The sequence below is a fragment of the Melozone crissalis genome, unplaced genomic scaffold, assembly GCF_028551555.1.
Source record: "Melozone crissalis strain CALT ecotype California unplaced genomic scaffold, PUWL_Pcris_2 ptg000036l_1, whole genome shotgun sequence".
Lineage (NCBI taxonomy): Eukaryota > Metazoa > Chordata > Aves > Passeriformes > Passerellidae > Melozone > Melozone crissalis.
The window spans coordinates 5,508,146-5,527,510 of NW_026535814.1; the positions used below are offsets into that span (position 1 = coordinate 5,508,146).

At 40.7% G+C, this 19,365-nt stretch overlaps 1 protein-coding gene across 1 annotated transcript in view; it reads right to left on the reverse strand.

Moving 5' to 3' along the window:
• Positions 1-10,535: 10,535 nt before the first annotated feature.
• Positions 10,536-19,365, reverse strand: part of GDA (guanine deaminase) — a 29,671-nt gene continuing 20,841 nt past the window's right edge. The window contains exons 12-14 of the mRNA XM_054283292.1: positions 18,689-18,807; positions 17,834-17,861; positions 10,536-17,113 (exon numbers count right to left, since the gene is read on the reverse strand). Of these exons, the coding sequence (XP_054139267.1) occupies positions 17,043-17,113; positions 17,834-17,861; positions 18,689-18,807 (218 nt within the window). The 3' untranslated portion in view covers positions 10,536-17,042. The remainder of the gene's footprint in view (positions 17,114-17,833; positions 17,862-18,688; positions 18,808-19,365) is intronic.

The window sequence follows — 19,365 nt, forward strand, 5'->3', positions numbered from 1 at the left end:
GCAGAGAGGTGAGACCGCACAGACTTGCACACGCTGGTGAGGAATCGCGGTTTCAGTCTCTGTGCTGAAACAGTTTGGCTGGTAGCTTCAAGCATAGCAGTGATGCAAAGATTAGCATTTGCCATGGCGACTTAAGTTTGCTAGCTGAGTGTGAGCCCGTAACCTGCAGGTTGCAGAGATAGCTTTACATTTAAGTGGATACTTTTGCTGAAACTAGTTAGTAATTACATGTCTGGACCTGCCAATAGATAAAGGTGCAACAGCAGCAGCAGTTCACTGGTTTCTCAGCAGCATTTTCTAAGCTAGAGTTTTGAAATTGTTCTATGTTAGGAAATGGCCTAGAGATTCAAGTTAATTTACTCCTCATTTCACCTAAGCAGGGGTGGTTGTGTTTGTCATCAGCTGAGGCTGAATCACAGTTCAGCACAGAGTCATTTCTCAGTGTTGGCCAGCCTTGAGTAAATAGAGGCATGTAACACTCATTCTGCAAATACCTGCTGGAGGCCAAAGGTTATATCAGCGAACAGTAGCATCAGGACTTTTACTGACTCTGCTTCTTTGTTTTCCAGAGCCCCTCGTGCTGGTGGGTAAGGGTTACTGTCCTCATGCACAGAGGGGAGGACAAAGCATGGAAGGGGTCAGTGAGGACACTGTCCTGCAGTTCTGGCTCCAGCTGTGCCATATTACCAGGCTACTGCCACCAGTTGCTTGACTGTCTTACAGCATTAGTTTTACCCTAACTATTACAATTGCTCCCTGATTTGGCTTTGGTGAAGTGATCCAAGTTAAAAAGCCACATTTTAAAGAGCAACATCACAGGTCTCAGGGAGGGTGGGTGAGTTACACTACCAGAAGCAGAGGTACAACACCTAGGAGTACCCCAAGTTCCAACTAACGCCATCTTTCAATAAGAGGAGTGCAACACCTGAGTTCTAAACTGCCCCTGTCTGGGAAAAGCAGCAGCTCTCCTTGCTTGTTCAAGTGTCACTGTGGCACACCTGCTTTCCCAAGCTCCAGAGTGGCATCAGGGAGGAGCAGCAGCTCCTTGGCTGGGCCCTGAACAGACACTACTCAGGACACAACCCCACCATCTCACATTGGCGGGCAAAACCAGATGAAGTCTAGAGCTGTCATTTCCACATTTACCTTAGAGCAAAAACTGCCCCAAAAGATCTCTGAACTCCAGCATGCGTCTCTGGAGGCTAAAATCCACCCAGCACCACACTTGGTACTTATCAGGCCATCAAAATTCTTCAGTCACCGGCACTTCAGCTCAGGTAACAGTTGTATCACACCAACGCCAAACAAGAAAAGCACCAGTAGACAAGAATACCCATACACTTCTGCTGCCTTACCTTTACTCTGTAACTTAACTCCTGCACAAGCTTTGACTGGCCTTTGCTCTTTCATTTCATCCCCACTTGTGAGAGCACTTTAACAGTCTGAAGTAAACATGTCTGATTTTCTTAAGGCAGTTCACATAATCTGAAAACCTGATTTCTGTGTATGTGTGTGTGTTGTTTTTTAACTCTCGTAAAAGGTTATGCCGAGAACATATCTTTGCAACAATCCTTATTAGTATTGAAGAAAGTTAATATAGGCCCAGCCTGCAGTATAAGTAGTATTTTGGTTTGAGATACAAGTGTAGAACTGTTTTTGGAACAGCAAAAATAAGAATGCCCCTGTGGACTGCAAGTCCTAAGGAGTCAGGGTGACTTCCACTTCTCTTTCTGCTAAATATGCTTCTTTTTAGGGAATGATTTACTAATATCAGTTAAGTTGCTAACTTGTGTTTGGGTTGTTTTTAACTAAACACAGTTAGGTGGAGTACAAAGAATTCTGTTTGAAATCTCCGTTTTTGCAAACCTGCTCATTGTGTTTTTAAAAAGTCTGTTGTTCAAACATGCCTGCTTGCTGCCCAGCTCTGTTCTAGGTGAGAGCTGCATCTGAAAACCTTGTCCCTCACTCTCCCACCTCACTCATCTGAAAGATGTGTGTAGAGGAGCAAAGCCTTTTGTTCAAACATCAGATATATCCTTTTGTGTTCCAAAGCATTTTGTGTGTGCAGGATTTACAGCCATGAGCACACTTTATAGCTTTTTTCTTTCCTACTTCAAGGTAAGAGCCATTATCAGCCCACAAATGTAGAAACACAAGGAGCTCAGGAGTTTGATTCAGCTTAATATAACCAGTGGCTAACCACAGTCTTCACTGTGCCTCAGTTTCCCTCTGGCACATCTGAAAGTGATTCACAAAAACCTGCTGTAGAGAAAGGGTGTCCAGGACAGCCCATCAGGGTCTTCCTGACACTGCCATCCCATGTGAGCAGGAGCCCCAGTTGTCATGCCTTCCAGGAGCCCAGTTCAGTGCTCCTGTGTCGCTGCAGCAGCCCCAGGCTGGCTGGCAGGCCTGTGGGAGTCCCAGCCGTGCCTGCTGCAGTGCCAATCCCAGCCCACGCCACCAGCAAGGCATCCTCACACCACCACAAACCTCCCCTGTCAGTGACTCAGCAGCCAAATAACAGCCTTTTGTTCCTCCTCGCTGGGTACTTACGAGAAATTTCAATATAAGGAAACTGCATGTAGAAAAATGCTAAAATAAAAGAAACTAACCGGTGTCCTAAGGCTCCCCTTTCCCAAGGCTAAAACTAAGAGTAAAACGACCCCATTTTTTCAATTAAAGAAGTTGTCAGTCACACTGGCTAGTCCCAGAACAAAGTTCCAGGAACAAGTAAATATTTTAGGCAGGTGTGTTTATCTGTGCTGATAGTGCCAAGCTGTGGCACAGTCAGGTCACTTTGACCATAAGCTAAGCTCCAGAGCTCAGAAGGACTTTGACTGGATCAAAAGGGCAGGGCATGATGCCCTGGGGCTGTCTGTGCCACACCACCACTGGGATGATGGATCTGGACTTTCAGCAGTATGTGGATGTAGTTGGCAGCCAGGCCCTGCCAGGGGCACCATGGAGGGGGTGAGGGTTTATGCCCAACATTTTGCCTCTGCTGATCCCCAGGATGCGGGGACAAGGGGCTATCAGATGGAAAAAATGTTCCAAGTGACCGGGCCGAGCAGAGCCTGCAAGAGGGGAGAACAGCACCTCCTCTGTCACCATTGCTCCAGCACGAGCCCTCTCATAGCCCCACATTCATTGCAAATGCCAGGGAAGACTGAGTTCCAACAAGACATACTGATTTCACTTTACCTGTGCTCAGAGGCAAAGCACAACAGTGCCACAAAAGCTTGCACAAAGCCCTGCAAGTGGCCATGTGGATCATCCAGGAAGGTGTTTTGTGCTTCAAGTCCCTTTTTTGATTTCCAGACACTTTTCCTTTAATAACGAGGAAGGTTTAATGCCTGTAGTATGATTGTTCTTTATAGGGCTCCATGTGAATTTTGCCCATATCTGATCTGACTCATGAGAAAAAGGGGAGTACTTTTTTTCCTGTTTTATGATTTTATAAAGATTTGCAACAAGGAATCTTATGTCATGCTTAGGTGAATTGTCATGCAAATGGCTGTAATAGGGGATAAGAGTGTTTGTTTTTTGATGATACAATAAAATGTCAAAATAGGAGTCTCAAAATCCTGTATACAATGTTGAGGCTGTGGTTGCTTCAAGGTTCTCACACTCTGCATGGTGAATAGACCAAGCAAAATGCAGAGAGGAACATGAGAGCTATTTGTGTCAGTGAGAGACACCACGCAATTAATTCTCATACTTAATTTTGTCTAATTATTAGTATGGATTTTTGTAGGCAGTGGAATAATCTGCTTATCAAATACCACTTCGAAATACATTAGCTCTGCCTTGTTCTGAAGTTAAACATGTAGCAATTTAGTCAGCTCAGTGAGTCACAATTCCAGTAAATGCAGAAGACAGCTCAGTGCATTTAGCACTAATATCACAATTAACACTTCAGAAACCTGCCTGAGTAACAGAACCACCCAAAACAATTATAGAGGCATTTTTAGTAACCAGGGTGTAGTGTTTACTGAACAGGCAAGAATCCTCCTTATAAAAATCTTCACACGCTGTTGAGTCTAGAAGTGTTTAGTTAAATTATGCCTGTAGAAAGGTTTAACTCTTCCAAAGAAGCACAAACATTCCAGAGGGGAGCAATATAATGCAGTCTTTCAGTGTCTATCAGAGCAAGTTGCTTAGACCTTTGCAAGCAGTCAGCATTGGCTTCCTCTGCTCCAGAGGGGGGCTGAGCTGGCAGGTGAATCCTTGAGGCCAGGGGAGATGCTCATCCTTGCACCCCTGTCTTGGCAGAGAAGCCACAGTGTCCAGCTGGTCCTGCTGGGCTCTGCCAAGGACATTAAAAGCAGTGGGGCCATGTTGTTGTTCTTGCCCTCTGGAGTAAAAGGATGAGTAAGTGTTTTTAAAAGGCTGTTGTGGTTTTTCTGAAGTAATTCTTGGTAATGTCTGATACCTTGGTTTTGTGACCTTATTCCAAGAGAAGGCCAGTTGAAATTTTCATGGTCTTTGCATCTGTGAGGATGCTGAGGTTACATGGTAATCTTGGGTTTAAAAACAACTTACTAATTCTTATCCTTGCTATTGGTAATATCATATAGTTCATCCATCCGTCCCACATTTGTCACCACAGTATCTGAATTTTATCGGGACAATTAAAAAAAGTGGTTCTGAGATCTCATGTGAAAAACAGGAGTATGAATCATGATCCAAAGCAGTATTTTGCACTTTGTGTATCCTGCTGCAGTCAAGCTTTAAATTCATTGAGGTCAGATCTCAAGTATGTCTGTAGTTGGATGCAAATTTTTAAACTTGTCCCAGAACATAAAGTTCTGGTAGCGCTTACAGAACGCACATCTGCAGGAACGCACAAAACATCTCCAAAAGGAGATGGCACAGCCAGGGTGACACTACCAGTTCCTCCCCTGTCCTTACTAGAAGGGCAACATTCCATATTCTGATTGCACTCCATTTCTGTCAGAAAGGATCTATTTTTAAAATTAGGTTTTACATACACAAGAGCCAGTGGGGAGAAGGAAATACCCTTTTCTTCCTTCTCTCGCCTCCTTCTATGCCCTGCCATAGAGTTTTTGCTATCCTCTTCACAATGGCTGTCATACCACACAGTACATTCATACAGGAAGGAGGAAAAGGTGGAAGCTTGGTGCTGTAAATCAGCCTTGGATCAAGAGAAGGATGTTAGCTGCACAATATTTCTTCTAAAGTCTGGTGAACCCTGAGTCTGACACCATCTTCCAGCAATTCCCAGCTCAGCATGTCTATCAGGCTTAACATGGAGAAACAAGAGATTTTAATGGCCTCAGGCAAATGCCAGCCTGTTTGGCACTTACAAAACATCCAAAATGTTCTGCTGCCTCCAGGTCTATGAAATGGCCTGTTTTATTAGGGAGATAGGCTGTACTGACAGCTTCTCCTTGTTTTCTGAGAAACCAGTCCAGTCTACTTCACATGTGATTTACTGTCCAGGCCTAATTTTTCTGTATCAAACCAAATTACAAAAAAAAAAATACAAGAAGCAGCAAACACTCTCAGTCTTCCTTGAAATAATTTTTAAGGACAGTGATGCTAGTTGAAAAGGTGACACTATACTATTCACTAGGGCTTGCAGTCTGGGAAGCAGGGATGTGTTTAGGCAGCCAGTAAAACAAACAGAAGAAGGGATTGTGCCACCCAGCAAAAAATGAACAGATGAGGCTCGCAGTTACTGAATTTTGGAAAAAGCATGAATGTATCAGAAAGGGACTAGACAAACTAAGGAGCTAAAACAAAGTTCTCTAATGCAGAGTTGACTTAAACGTATACAATTTACTGGCTGAAAGCAGGGGAGTCTGTAAGGGAAGGCTTGTTTTGTGTCATGCTTTCCTCCTGCACATCCTTATTATTCATCCTTACTAGAAATATGACAGTTTTACTAGATAAACCTTTGGTCTGATCCAGCTCAAGCCCTTCACATCCTTGAATGGTAATGACCAGTGCAGCTATCCCTGCAGAGGACACACAGTGAGGAGGGTGGTGTGCCACAGAGATGCACCTGCTGTCCATGAGAAGAATATAATACTATTAACAACTCTGACATTCTTGTACCCACTCCCTCTGCTGTGTTTTCCCCTCAAATCAGTAGTTTTTAATACATCAGAAAGTTATAGGGTTTTTTTGATCTGAAGATACAAGGGCCAGAGTCATCATTGGGATGGCTGAAGGCTTCTGTGAATTCACAGAATGGGTATTATGTAAGAAAAAGAGTTGCTCAATCCATCTTGATGCCTATTTGGTCCCACTACAGAATATTCCCAGCAGAATTTACAGATAACATTTGCCAGGAGAAAATAGGAGTTTTTTTTGCAATGGGTGCAATTTTACTGTCTTTCTTGGGTGGCTTTAAGAACTAGAAGAGGTAAGTGAAGCAGGAGAGGCAGTGGGGTAGCGCTGTTCGTGAGGGATTGTTTAGATTAGATTGAAACCCATGATGGTGATGACAGGTTGAGTGGGTAAAGATCAGGGGAATGTCAGCAGAGTGGATGTCCTGGTAGGAGTTACAGACCACCGAGCCAGGATGAATAGGCAGATGATTCATTTACAGGAGGTTGGGAGAAATCCCACAATGCCACCCTTGCACTCATGGGGGATTTCAACTTGACAGATATCTGCTGGTAGTTTAGAAAATGAGGGGTTCCATCCTGCATCTCATGACTCGGAAGGATAGTCTCCCCTTTTGCATCCTTACTGTTTCAGCCATCCCAATGTCTCCCAGTAAATAATTCTAAATCACTTCTTATCTCATTTTACTGTGTATATTTCATCCATGTAGTATGTAATGCAGAGAATCTTGTCATTGAACTTTGTTAAGATATGCTTATGGAAATTTATATTAAAATTGCTTTTTAAATACCTTTGACAGTGATTCCTCAAGTGATCTAAACCACTCATTTGTGACAACTGTGTACTTCTTTTTTCATCACCCAAAAAGTACATCTACCTTCTTATCACTCAGCAGCAAACCTCTTTTTGGAACAAGGTTACCAGGCACTTTAAATTAATTCAAACCACATTTTGCAGGAAAAACCAAGAAAATAATGGAGAGGGCTGGCTGGATGCATAGGCACACCTGAGCCCACAGCTTCCTGTTCTGGAAGGAACTATTGCAAAGCCTGGCCCAGATCCTGCAGCCAGGCACGCTGGGCTGGCACACACCCATGTGGGACTGGCACAGGGCCGGGCACTGTGAGGTGGTGCCACAGCCCACCCTCATGCCATGCCTGCACAGCCCTCAGCACTGCAGCCTGTGTGGCACCTGCTCCGCGGGCAGCAGCCATCAGGGAACTGCACGGATCCTGCGGGGGCTGTGCTCCTGGGGGGCTCTCTCATTGTTGCAGCGATTTTATAAACGAAATTTTCACGGCCTAATCAACAAGGTGTTTCTTTGGGCAGGTCACGTCCTCTTCCCCACTGCTCATTTCGGTACTACAAGAAGCCTGGAGGATTTTTTTTAATGGAAGGCTTATATGGCTTCGGAGGCAAAAGCATGAAATGGTAGCAGACATTGTAGGGCAATGACTGCAAACTGTGTGTAAGCAGTTGCTTCTCTAGATGAGGGACTGTGCTTGAGAGGTGTGAAGGGCTCACAAAAAGTGGTGAAGCATGGTACTTTGAAGGATAATTCTCAGAGGGCTGTGGTTAACCAGGGGATTAGGATGACTGTAGATGTCCTGCCAGCCAGCCTTGAGGAGTCATGCTCCAAGAGAGGAGGGAGAAGGGCTGTGCAGGGATAGGGAAGAGCAGCACAGGTAGGTACCACCCTCCACCCACCTCCCTGGGCTGCTTTCTCTGGTATGAAATACCTCTGTAAGATCAAGCCTAGGAAATAGTGCAGGAAAAAGTGGTTTTTTCCTCCTCCTGCTGTTCTTTTCATTATTCCTTTTGCTCTTACTTTTATTTTTCTCTTTTTTCATTTCTTTTCTTTCCCCTTCAAATTTTAATTTCTTTTCTTTCCCCTTCAAATCCTCACAGGGTTTTACAAAGTGTTTTCTTCTGCCAAGTTCATTTTAAAGAGAGGAAAAACTGAAGTGCAGGAGTTTGTGAAGGCAGCTCATGACACCGCCTCATGCTGCCTCACCTGACCTCAGTTCCACACCAGCAGCAGCCGCTGCAGGACAGCAGCAGCTCCCAGAACGGGCAGGAGTGCAGCAGAGAGCTGCCTGTGCACACAAACTGCATTGAAGAAAGAAGTGTAAAGTCAAAAGAAGTGTAAATGCAGCAATTTGAATTTAATTTGACATTTTGTGGTGTCATTGAGAGGAGGATGCCCGGGTGATGGGAACTCCCTGCTCTCCAACAGGCCTCCAGAGAGAGTCCGGGCTGCTTCTGTGGGCTGGCTGAGCTGACCCTGCTTCTGCAGGGTGCCCAAGGAGCCTCCCAGACTGTCAGCACAGGCTCATCACAGCCCGGCACTGAAGGGAGCGAGAGCCATGGTAAACTGAAACACGGGGTGCTCAGCATGCGCACAGTACTATGGTGCTCTTACATACTGTGCCTGAAACAACAGATCCTGGTCATCCAAATCCACTCTGAGTGTGTTTCACCGGAACATTCAGCCCCAAGGGTGGGTACATGATGAACACATGAGACATGGCCTCACGGGTGCCTCAGCCACCCCTCTCTGACCTGGAAAGGCCAGAACAGATGGTAGCCATTCTTCCATTCTTTATAGGTTCACACTTACAAAATCTGTGAATCTCTCTTTCTGCAACAGCATCAGCTGTTACACACAGTTCAAACTCTTCTCTTTTTCCTGTTACTCCTTGAAGCAAGTGAATTTTGTATAACAATGCTGGAAATGCCCAGAGGCAGCCCTTCAGCTGGGGTAGGGAGGATTGCTCAGCACTGGCTGCTGCGTCCTTCAAGGCAATGCTGAGCTCATGTGGCACATCTGTTTGCTGTTTCACAAGTCATAAAAATACAACAATAGGGATTCCTTCTCAAAAAAAAAAAAAAAAAGGCCAGGGAATAATTTTTAGATCACCAAGAGAACACAGTGACTATTAATGCTGCCCTTCGCTAGCTGGAATTGACATTCTGAATGAATTATCAGAGAAGTTGAATATCTATGAATTATCAGAGAAGTTGGGTTTCTGACAGCTCTGAACTTTCACCATTGTGCTGGGAGGTGAGATTGGTTCAAGCAGGGGCTAGGATGAAAATGTACCTACTGCTTAATACTTTCAGTTCCTAAGAAGAAAAATACTTTTATATTTTGAGATGTTACAACTAATAGCAATTATGAAAGGAAGAGGCATTGCTGGTATTTCAGCTTGATTTCATGGCCTTTATGCTGTATTTTTAAGGTAATTCCTAAAGGCCATATTTAATTCAAAATAATGTAAGAATGCAGTCACATGCTTTGAAAGGAAGACAGCTGATTACAGATTACAAGCATAGGGCAAGCAATATGCATTTTCCATTTTAACTATGCTCTTAAGTCATGAACTGCAAACCCATTAAGGTGAAATATAAATGATCCAGTATCTGATCTCAAACCAAAAGAATTTCTACTTTACAGTCATGGGATAAGACTGATAAATTTATGTTGACAAAGTATTCAGGATTATTCAGTGCCTTTTTGGGGGGATTGCAAACTCTGTTTTCACTTGTACAAACTGTGCCTGCACCAACTCATTGAAATGAAATAGACAATTTATATACTGACATTTACTGAGAGCATGCCAAAGGCTCTCAGATTTTCAAATTGTCTTGGAAGCCCTCTACACTGTAAGATCTCTGCTCGCATCTGGGGCTCACACTACTTTAAACAGGTAAGTTTCAACAGAGTACTCCAGTGAAATACTGCAAAAGCATTTCTTAATGGTGTTTTTCAAAAGTAAAGTGTCAAGTTGCAGAGTTCACATGCTGAAAGCCTAAATGGACCCTCTTAGTAAGAAAAGTAGTCTATAAAGAAGTTTTCTTTCACTTCTATTTTCTGCTGGTTGATGAAAATACAGAACAGCTTTATTTCTTGTGCACAAAATTTTGAGTGAGTTGATAACAGCTTGCACATAATTCTCAACATTTCAGTATACAATTCCTCAGTGTGTACTTAGTGGTCTTCTTATGGCAGTTTTTGTTTTAACAAAATCCTCTTCTGGTGAGTTTCACAGATGCTTAGACTGGGGAGATTTTTATGCCTAAACTTTGAAAAATAAGAAAGTGAAAAAACACACATCAAAGGATATGTGACTCTTGTTAAGCAGAAGAAGCAAGCATTTCAGGACAGTATACTTCAACACAAAAAAAAAATAAAGTGGCTACTGAACACTGGGTTTGATTTATGAAGCCAACAATTTGGTAATAAAGATACACCAAAACCTGTAAGAGCTTCGAATCTGAAAAAAGATCCCCTTTTGCAAATTACTGTGATTGGAGGGGTTGCCCAGGTTCCCCAGAGAACAGGGTATGTTGCTGTGCATTTTGGCCTTCATTGTTTATTAGTCAGCTTGTCAGCTTTCTCTCTCTTCTCAAAAGTCAAATACAGAAAGAGACGAGGGTTGGTGTAAACACAAGGCCTCTTTATTTTGTTTCAACAGTACATGACTTCCTATTTAGCATGACCAAAACCAAGCAGAACAGTGGAAATCGCATATACCATTTCTCCTAATACATTGTTCTTCCTTGAAACTGCACAAGTACAAAAGGAAGGATAAATTCAACAACATTAACTCCAGTTAGGCATTTTCACATGAACCAGAGCTTATGCACAACAGGTGACAAGCAGACAAATCAGCATCAGAAAAACTTACTTCAGCAAGATGTGAACTCTCCTTTGGGGAAAGAAAATTTGTCTTGAAGCAAGGGATGCAAACATCCTCAGGTAAGGAGCACATGCTAATCCTTTCTAAAAGCTTCATCACTAAAAGTTGTTAGAGGAGTACACAACCCAGCTCCAAAGCCACAAGGCCAGATGGGATGCAGTTTAAAGCCTTTGGTCATTACCAAAACTGGCACCTTCTCCTGCTGGCTTATCTCCAGTTTTCTGTATCTAAATATGCCATGGAGCACTTGGCCAAGGAAAGCTGCTGATGGCTTAAGTGCAGATCACAGTAAAACATCTTCATGTATTTGTCAGCTGTTCACAGTTTATGTCCTAGCCTTGACTGGGTTTAATTGTTACGAGTTGACTCAAGTCATTAAGCCAAATCATTGAGTCTAAGAGCTGTGCAAATGTAACATCATCTACCTGGTGGGACAAATATTTTGTGTTGGAGCATTAGGCAGACTGGTGTAAGATTGCCGTTTATCCTTATCCTTCCCTCAACTCCACTCCTTTACCATAGTTATTTTCAAACTAAGACTCAGTCTATGAGAAACCACAAACCAATACCAGAATTAAAGCTAATACACACGAGTCATGACAGGGTAAAGAAGTGAGGATCTAGGCATGAATAAGGTATTCACTTCTGCAGAAGTGACTGCCTCTGCAGAAGCCACAAAGGACCTTTTGGTAGGAGTGCACTGATTCTGGACATTTTCTAAGAAAGAATTTCCACTGAAGTTTCCCAGAAACTGTCTCCCAAAAACTGAGCTCAGCCTTTCCACATAAACTAACAGTTCTATTAACTTCAAACAACAGATTGTTGTTAATGCTGCTGATGTCCTTTTGGCCTCCCAAGAATGGTATTTGTTGTTTTTGTTGTTACTATTTTTCATACCTTGGGGATGTCATTTGCTGGTTTCTCTGTTGAGAGAAGCGTGAGTTGTAGCACATTTAGTGCAAGGACCTAAAACCCCCACAGATTTAAGCCAAAGTCCTAGTATCTAGAAGTTCAGTACTAGATATATGATTGTGTAATTTAAATTGTATGCATTGTTCTCAGCCATGAGCTTAATTTCTAAACAATCTGATATTTAGAAGAGTTTGCATTCAGTGCTTCAGTCACACCAGACTGTTTGCCTGTGCTGGACTGGGTTATCACTGCATCACCAGGCACATGACAGGGAACGATGTCTGGGTCAGGCACAAACAGAAATTCTTCACTGGGACCAGACTAATTCAGCCTCCGTTCTGGCCAGTGCTCAATGTTTCACAGGACAGGTGTAGGTAAAACATAACATGCCCTTACATTACGTTTCCTCTGGAGCCATTACAGGTAATTTTGATTTAAATCTTGGAGCCAAGCTCGAGAAGCTGTGAAGAGTTACACAATTATGCCATGAGCAGGTATCTGGGCCTTTATTATTAAGTATGTAAGCAACTGCTTTGGAAACTTGGTCAGGTTTTGGACCTCCACGACTTTTAGAAGGAATGACATCCGTGATCTAATGGATCATTACCCGGGAATGTATCTTTTTCTCTGAGCATTTCATGCCTAAAATTTTACTGACATATCATCTTCCTTTTATGAGCTCCTCAGATCGATACTTTGCAGTATTTTGTATTCTGCTACCATTATTTTCAAATGTCTTCTGAAATTAATTTTTTCCCTGTCCTTGGGGATGGTGCTATGTAGGGCCAGGAGCTGAACACGATGATCCTTGAGGATTCCTTCCAGCCTTGATTATTCTGTGACTCTACACTATCATTTTGCAGGTGACTCCTAACGCATACCAGGCTGCAAATAAAGCAGCATAGTTTATTAATTAAAATCCAGAACTTTCAAAGATGTCCACCTTATCATCTGTTATGGATTGTTCCTGGAAATGCTTTAAATAATAATTTTAAACAGGTCATCTGAGTAATGACATTATTGTCTTTTCCTTTTAAAACTGGGATATCCTTTGAAAGAACCTGGGATTAAGTATTTTTTTAAATGAATAATCAAGAATAACTATGTTCTCTTTTGCTCAATTTAACTGTAGCTATTCAACAGTAATACCTTTTTATAATTTGCATTGCATTATAATAATTATATTTGAAAAAATTCTATTTATCTTCACTTCTTTTTACATTAAATGTTAGTATTCAAGTTCATAAAACCATTATAATTCTTTCCATTCATGAGTGTATAATCAGGCACAGAATTTTAGACAGGGTAATTTTAAAGTTCGCTTTTCTAAAAGAAAGCCAACTTACTGAAAATTTCAGTACAGTGAAAAAATACACTTTTTTCCCCTACAAAACCTTAGGATTACACAAAAATACAGCATAAATATAAACATTAGGCCAAGGCAACATTTTAAAGTGCAGAACTCCACTTGCCACACATGAATAATTCAAATAATGCTGCATAATGCATAGGCAATTCTTACTAGTATTTCAAAACCTAAAGTGACACAATGAGATCAACATATAACAGTAATTCAAATGCATTCTATTTATAATAAATAAGTGCTCATCTGACCATAGAACACAGTAAGCATATTGTCCCAACAAGCAAGCTTTACACAAATACCCTTTTTTTTCCCTTTGTCTGAATGGCGTGCTACCATTGAACATAAAGACATATTAAGAGAGAAAGATCTCATCCACCATCTGGTAAGAAAACTTGTGGGGAGAGACATCTGGAATCTGCTGCATGTGCATTTTTCCAGAGGTTTTCTCTTTAATCAATCAATTTATACTGTAATATTTTTCAATTTATACTGACTGAAAATTATTCCTTTATTTTCTTCCACATACTCATATCCTCTCAATGTTCAGTTGTTTCATCTTAAGGTTTGGGGTTTTTTTGGTTGTTTAGTTTTGTTAAGGGGGTAGTGTTGGGGGAAAGGGAGGAAGGTAGAAGAGGGTTGCTTCAATTTGTATTCAGCTACTAAGTTCTGTGATGGGATGAGGACAGATGGGGAATAGTTCAAGTTCTGGCCTCTATTAGCATTTTGGTTTGAGACAATAGCTCTGTTCTAAATTCCCAATCATTCTGCTTTGTTGAACCTTGGTTCAGTTTGCAGAGTGGTTTGCTATACAAGAATTAAGCTGCCTTCCAAATATTCTCCAGTCTCCAAAAGAGACACTAAGAATCTGAATCCATTACTTGGCCAGCTTCAAAGTGCATATGCAGTAGGGGCACCTATCCAAGGAAGCAGAATAGATGTAGTCTTGAGATGCACAGAGTGTGCATGTGTAAGTTTCAGCAGTAACCCCTTTTATCCACTGATCCTCCCCCACCTAAACAAACATCTTGGCAATCTACACACAGGCACAGAGTCTCAAGGACCAAGACTTTACAGTGGGATCCTTAATGATCCTTAGTGAGTAATTTTCCCTAAATTACTTCAGAGAATTCTGACTATTACATTCTTTGTATGACCTAAAACCTTTAAATTTTTGTGAATAAGCCATCTTCCACTGAACAAGCTTTTGGGACTGCCTTAGATGACCCCACTTAGCTTTTCTGGCAGCACATTTTTTCTCCATTCAAATCTATTTAAATGCAGCTGTCAAAAGACCATCAGTTTATTTTTTATATGAACTCCTCCACTGGCCTCTCAAACATGAAATTCAGACTTCTTTCCTTTACCTCTTAACACCTCAGCATTTAATGTAATGTTATCCATCTTGGGCATTGCAGAGTGCTGCAGGCAGCCCAGGGCACTACCTGCAGGCAGAGTTCCTCCTCCAGCTGAGATTCTTAAAAAGATGATTTTCCATTGCTATATCTGGGTAATGTCTGGATACTAGACGTTAGAAAAGCTATAATCAAAAGAGGAGTTCCTACTTTGCCCCTGAATTTAACAGGAGTCAAACAGCTCATGACCCAGTAAAAATTCAGATACAAAGCTCAATGGCAGCAGTTATTCTAGAGTCCCTTTGTAATTGGGCCAGCAGTGTAGTCCTGAACTTGTTAAAGTTTTAGCATGTTCTCATATTGCAAATAAGTAATCTGTCCACCCCCCGAAAGTATTTTAAGAAATGCTGAATCCCTTTATTAAAAACACCACAAAATAATGGGAAAACAATTAAGTCAGAGACAGTTAAGACTATCACTAAAATAAAAGCATTGATTTAATTCATAGCTCTGGAGACAAAGAAGTAGGGCACTAGCATACATTGTACACAAGCCTGTGTGATCTTTCTTCACCACAGGAAGGCCAAAGCTGAAAACCATGTAATTCCCTAAAAATAGTTTCAACAGTAACTGGGAGGATTAAAACATGTGTCTCACAGTTCTTTGGTTTTGAAATGTGAAATTTGGTCAATTAAATTCATGTCAAAATTCACGAGAATAAATGTCCCTGAATCAGGAAAGCAAGCTAGAAAGCTGAAGGTTATTTGCTGAACAAGTGTGCTACTGTGTAGGTGATTGGGACACATGCAAAACATAATGGTTGAGAAGACACCCTGATGGAATGTGTAAATCTTAATCCTTAGATCTTGACTCCTAAAGCCTGAGGAGCCTTGGAACATGGTGGGTGGGAGGCCTGTGCCTCCAGCAAGCAGCAGGACACCTGAGCCAGCTCCCAGGGAGTGGCTGCATCCAAGTGATGCCTGCAAGGCACCTCCTGGTCATTCCCTGCTGTTGGTGCAGCCCCTCAGCTTTGGCAAGAAAACCACACTGAACACTGACTGTACTGCTAAAAGTGCCCAAATTAGCTGTTACACTTCCCCTTGACGCTATGCTGTCTCATGTAGGCATAATCATAACAATACATAAGCTCTGAAAATTCTTTTAAAATCAGAACATTATGAGTGGCGTTGGCCAAGCACTCTCTCTGAAGTAGACACATAGTGAAACTTTGGTGCAGTGACCGCCCCCTTGTTTTGTAAACAGAGGGAAGTCCTATATCCCCAGGCAGTGAGATAAAAGTGCAAAACAAGGCTTGGTGAAATCAAAGAAGTTTGAAGTAGGCCTTAAAACCATATTCAACACATGTTTACAGTATCTAAATACAATATTGGTCTCTAATGACCCTGAAATTAAAGCGCACATTCTTTGTGTTGCAAAAATGTAATAGAGAAACAAGAAGAAATCCCCTCATCAAACAAATCTAAAAAAATAAATTAAAAAAAACTTAGAAAAAAACCCCAAAAGTAAACAAAAAGGGCAGGGAAATATGCCATTTTAGGAAAGGAAGTCACACAGATTTCCAAAACAAAAAGGGCATATTTTTTACCTGGAATCCTGGAATTCTACAGGGCTGGAATTATGGCTGCCACATTGAAAAACGGAAAGAGCACAGTAAAGCTGAGCTGCTATTTTCAGTGATGATTTTCACCTCAAGTCAAAGGTGGTAATGGCCAGAAAGAGACCCTTTCTCCTGGAAATTTTTAAGTGCATTCACTTCCCTTACAGAAAGGAGAAGGGACATCATCATATCATCCTGTCTGAACAGTCAGGAGCAAATGAGTTTGGGAAGATTCTGCAGGATGCTGAACTAAATGAAGTACCTCCTCTAGTCCAGAAAACCCTCTTAATTTGTTTGCCTTTGTGTAGCCTGCAGAGATATCTTAGTGCCTGCTTGTAATTTAAGAGAAGTTTCATTCAGCCGTCACTCAGATCAAGGTAATTCAATGGAGTGTCTGACTACAAATGACAATCCTAAACTCTTAAATAAGGACCCTTATTTATTTATAAACACACACTTCTGACTTAACTCTTCTTAAAATAGAACATTTTAAATTAATTTTTTTTAAAGCTCATAGGAAAAACTGAAAACTACATTCTCCAAAAGGACACTGATTTTTCAATACTTGATAATAATATTATGGAAATTGCAGTCTTCCATGATATTCATTACCTGCAGAATCAATTTACAAGCACTGGGGTTTTTTATTTAAATTCCTATAGAAAGTGAGTATTTCATTGTACTACATAACGCTTCCTACACTATTATTAAATAGAGCAGCAGGTGTCCTCTTTAAATAAGGTATTCATCAAATCCCCAATCAATGCACAAATGCAATTTTTACAAAGAAATTTAAATAGCCATTCCCTCTAGAACTATGAAAGTTTCAGTATAGTAGTTCTTGAAAGATCTAAAAAAATTTTCAATGTATGCAAGTTTTTACCATTATCCAAAAGTGAGGTGTCATTCCTGATGATCAGGCACTGCACTTAATCAATCTTTTCCAAATCAGATGCAGAATGATCAGCAGAATATTTTGCAAACAGAAAATGGATTTATACAGAGCTTGAAAAAGGAACCACTTGCTTTCCAGCCACATACACTTCAGAAATATTCCGATCGTCACCTGAAATAACATGGTCAAAACTGAGGTTTGCGCATAAATACAAACACTGATTTAATTAATGAAAATTATGCAGTCTAAAAAAACAGTTTTGGAACACATTATTTGCAGCAATCATTTCCTGGAACTAAGAAAGTCCATTTGGAGAGAAATAGTCAGGGCTACCACAAAAATTAAAAAATATTTTAGCAGCCCATATGTTTTTTAAAAAAAATAAACATAGCATTCAGCTGCTGCAGTAGTGCAATGGATTTTCTGTATATACAGTAGATCCAAACCCCCAAAATAATATGTATCTGTACAGAAAATCATTTGTTGCACAGTATCTGAACTGGCTTCAAACAAGCCACCAAGAAAGCTGGTGAGACAGCTCCTCAGAAAGGCAAAAGTCTCATTACAGCATGACACAGCTGTGGCCACAGCTGGCACCAGGCACCCCAACATCACAACACAGCAGCAGCACAGCCCCAGCCCGGACACTGCCCAGACATGTTTACAAACAATTATAATCTTAGGCCAGTGTGTATTTATTATTGTCAAATATTAATGCTAATTATTGGGGACATGTTAATGTTCAGATAATAGTTTAATAAATATATTTAATTACTGCAAACAAATGTATACTTACTTATGTAAAAATAAATTTATCATCAACCCCAATATTAATTGAGACATTTGATATAGGAAATGAGAATTCAACTTGAGCTGAAATTCAAAACATACCTAGATACAGGAACTTCTGGAGAGTGTCCTTTGAAAAAATGGGAGAAAACAAATTCAGAAAGCAATATGTGCTGTCCCAGTTCATAATCATTTGAAGCTTGAAAGAACTGATAAAAGCACTTCTCCTAAATATTCTTAGTAATAGTGAAATCAAAACTTAATATACATAGTTTGCTTTTTGAAAACAAGGCAAAATTTAAATTTTTGTAAAGTGCTAAGGACCAACAACTTAGCTTAAAAGGTTTAGATTTAAACTCAAAAATAATTATTTTTACAGAGCTGGAATTATTTCCAGGTAGTCTGACGACACCGATAAACTCAAGTAACTGCTCTTAACTATCTTGTTTGGTCAGAGAAGTTTTTTGAATGAGAAGGTGTTTCCCTACCATAAAACCAACACTGCTTTAACGTTAACATAAAAACTGTGCTTCTAACTCAAATTAGCCATCTTGAGTGCTTGCTTCATTTTGTAACAGCAATGCAGAAAAGTCAACCTAACCTTTCTCTGGGAACAGGCTGAGATTTTTCGGTCTGAGCTCTAAGTATTGACTAAAAATAAATTGCTTATTCTCGGCTGCCATTTGTCACTGCAAATACATAACTGTAATTGCCATCTTGGGCTAATAAAATGTGCATTAAAAATATTACATGCATTTTTGCTATGGTGTTGTGGCACTGTCACTGGGGTCAGCAATATTCTGATGAACAAAAACCCAATGGAACATGCAGGAACACGCAGGTGTAGGACACCCAATTCCTGCCACCAGAATCACTCTCAAGAGACCTTTTCTGTATCATGGACCTCCCCCACATCACTTCCATTCATGTTCTGATCATCAATCCTGTTCTGATTACCTCAAAATCATCGGCAGAGAACAAGTCAAAGGGGCTATCTGAAGCCTTTGTGTTGATTAGCAGTGCATCAAATTCTTTTCCCACCTCAAAGTTTCCAATCACACCATCCAGTCCTAAAGCTGAGGAAGAAAATAAGCTCACAAATAAGTCTTCAGGACCAGCCTCCTCCCACCATGTAGAAGTACCTGGAACTTACTTGAAATATTCATAAGACAAACAAAAATTTCGATGATTATAAGGAAAAACCAAAAACCAATTTGAATAATATGTTAGCACTTCAGAAACAATGGCTTATATTCCAAAAACATTCAAAATTCAAATGGGGCAATGAGAAACAGTAAAGCATATAATAACTTTCATCTTGCTAAGGCAGTATTAGACTGCATTTTTTTGAAAGTTTAAGCAATTTTGAAAGTTTTTATAGACATATTGCAATAGTAATATGATAATAGAATAGGTATCCAGTGGTAATTGCAATTAGCAGGAACAAATAATAATATGGTGTGGAGAAATAATCATAGCCAGTCTGAAGGTCTCATACCTACCTCTATGGCTTGCCTTGTGGTCTATTATTTAGCTTTTTTTTTCAAAATTTCATTACAACCACAAGTTCTCAGGTCCACATGCCCTGAAAACCTACAAATTCATCTTCAGGGACTGTGTGCTTGCAAGTGCTT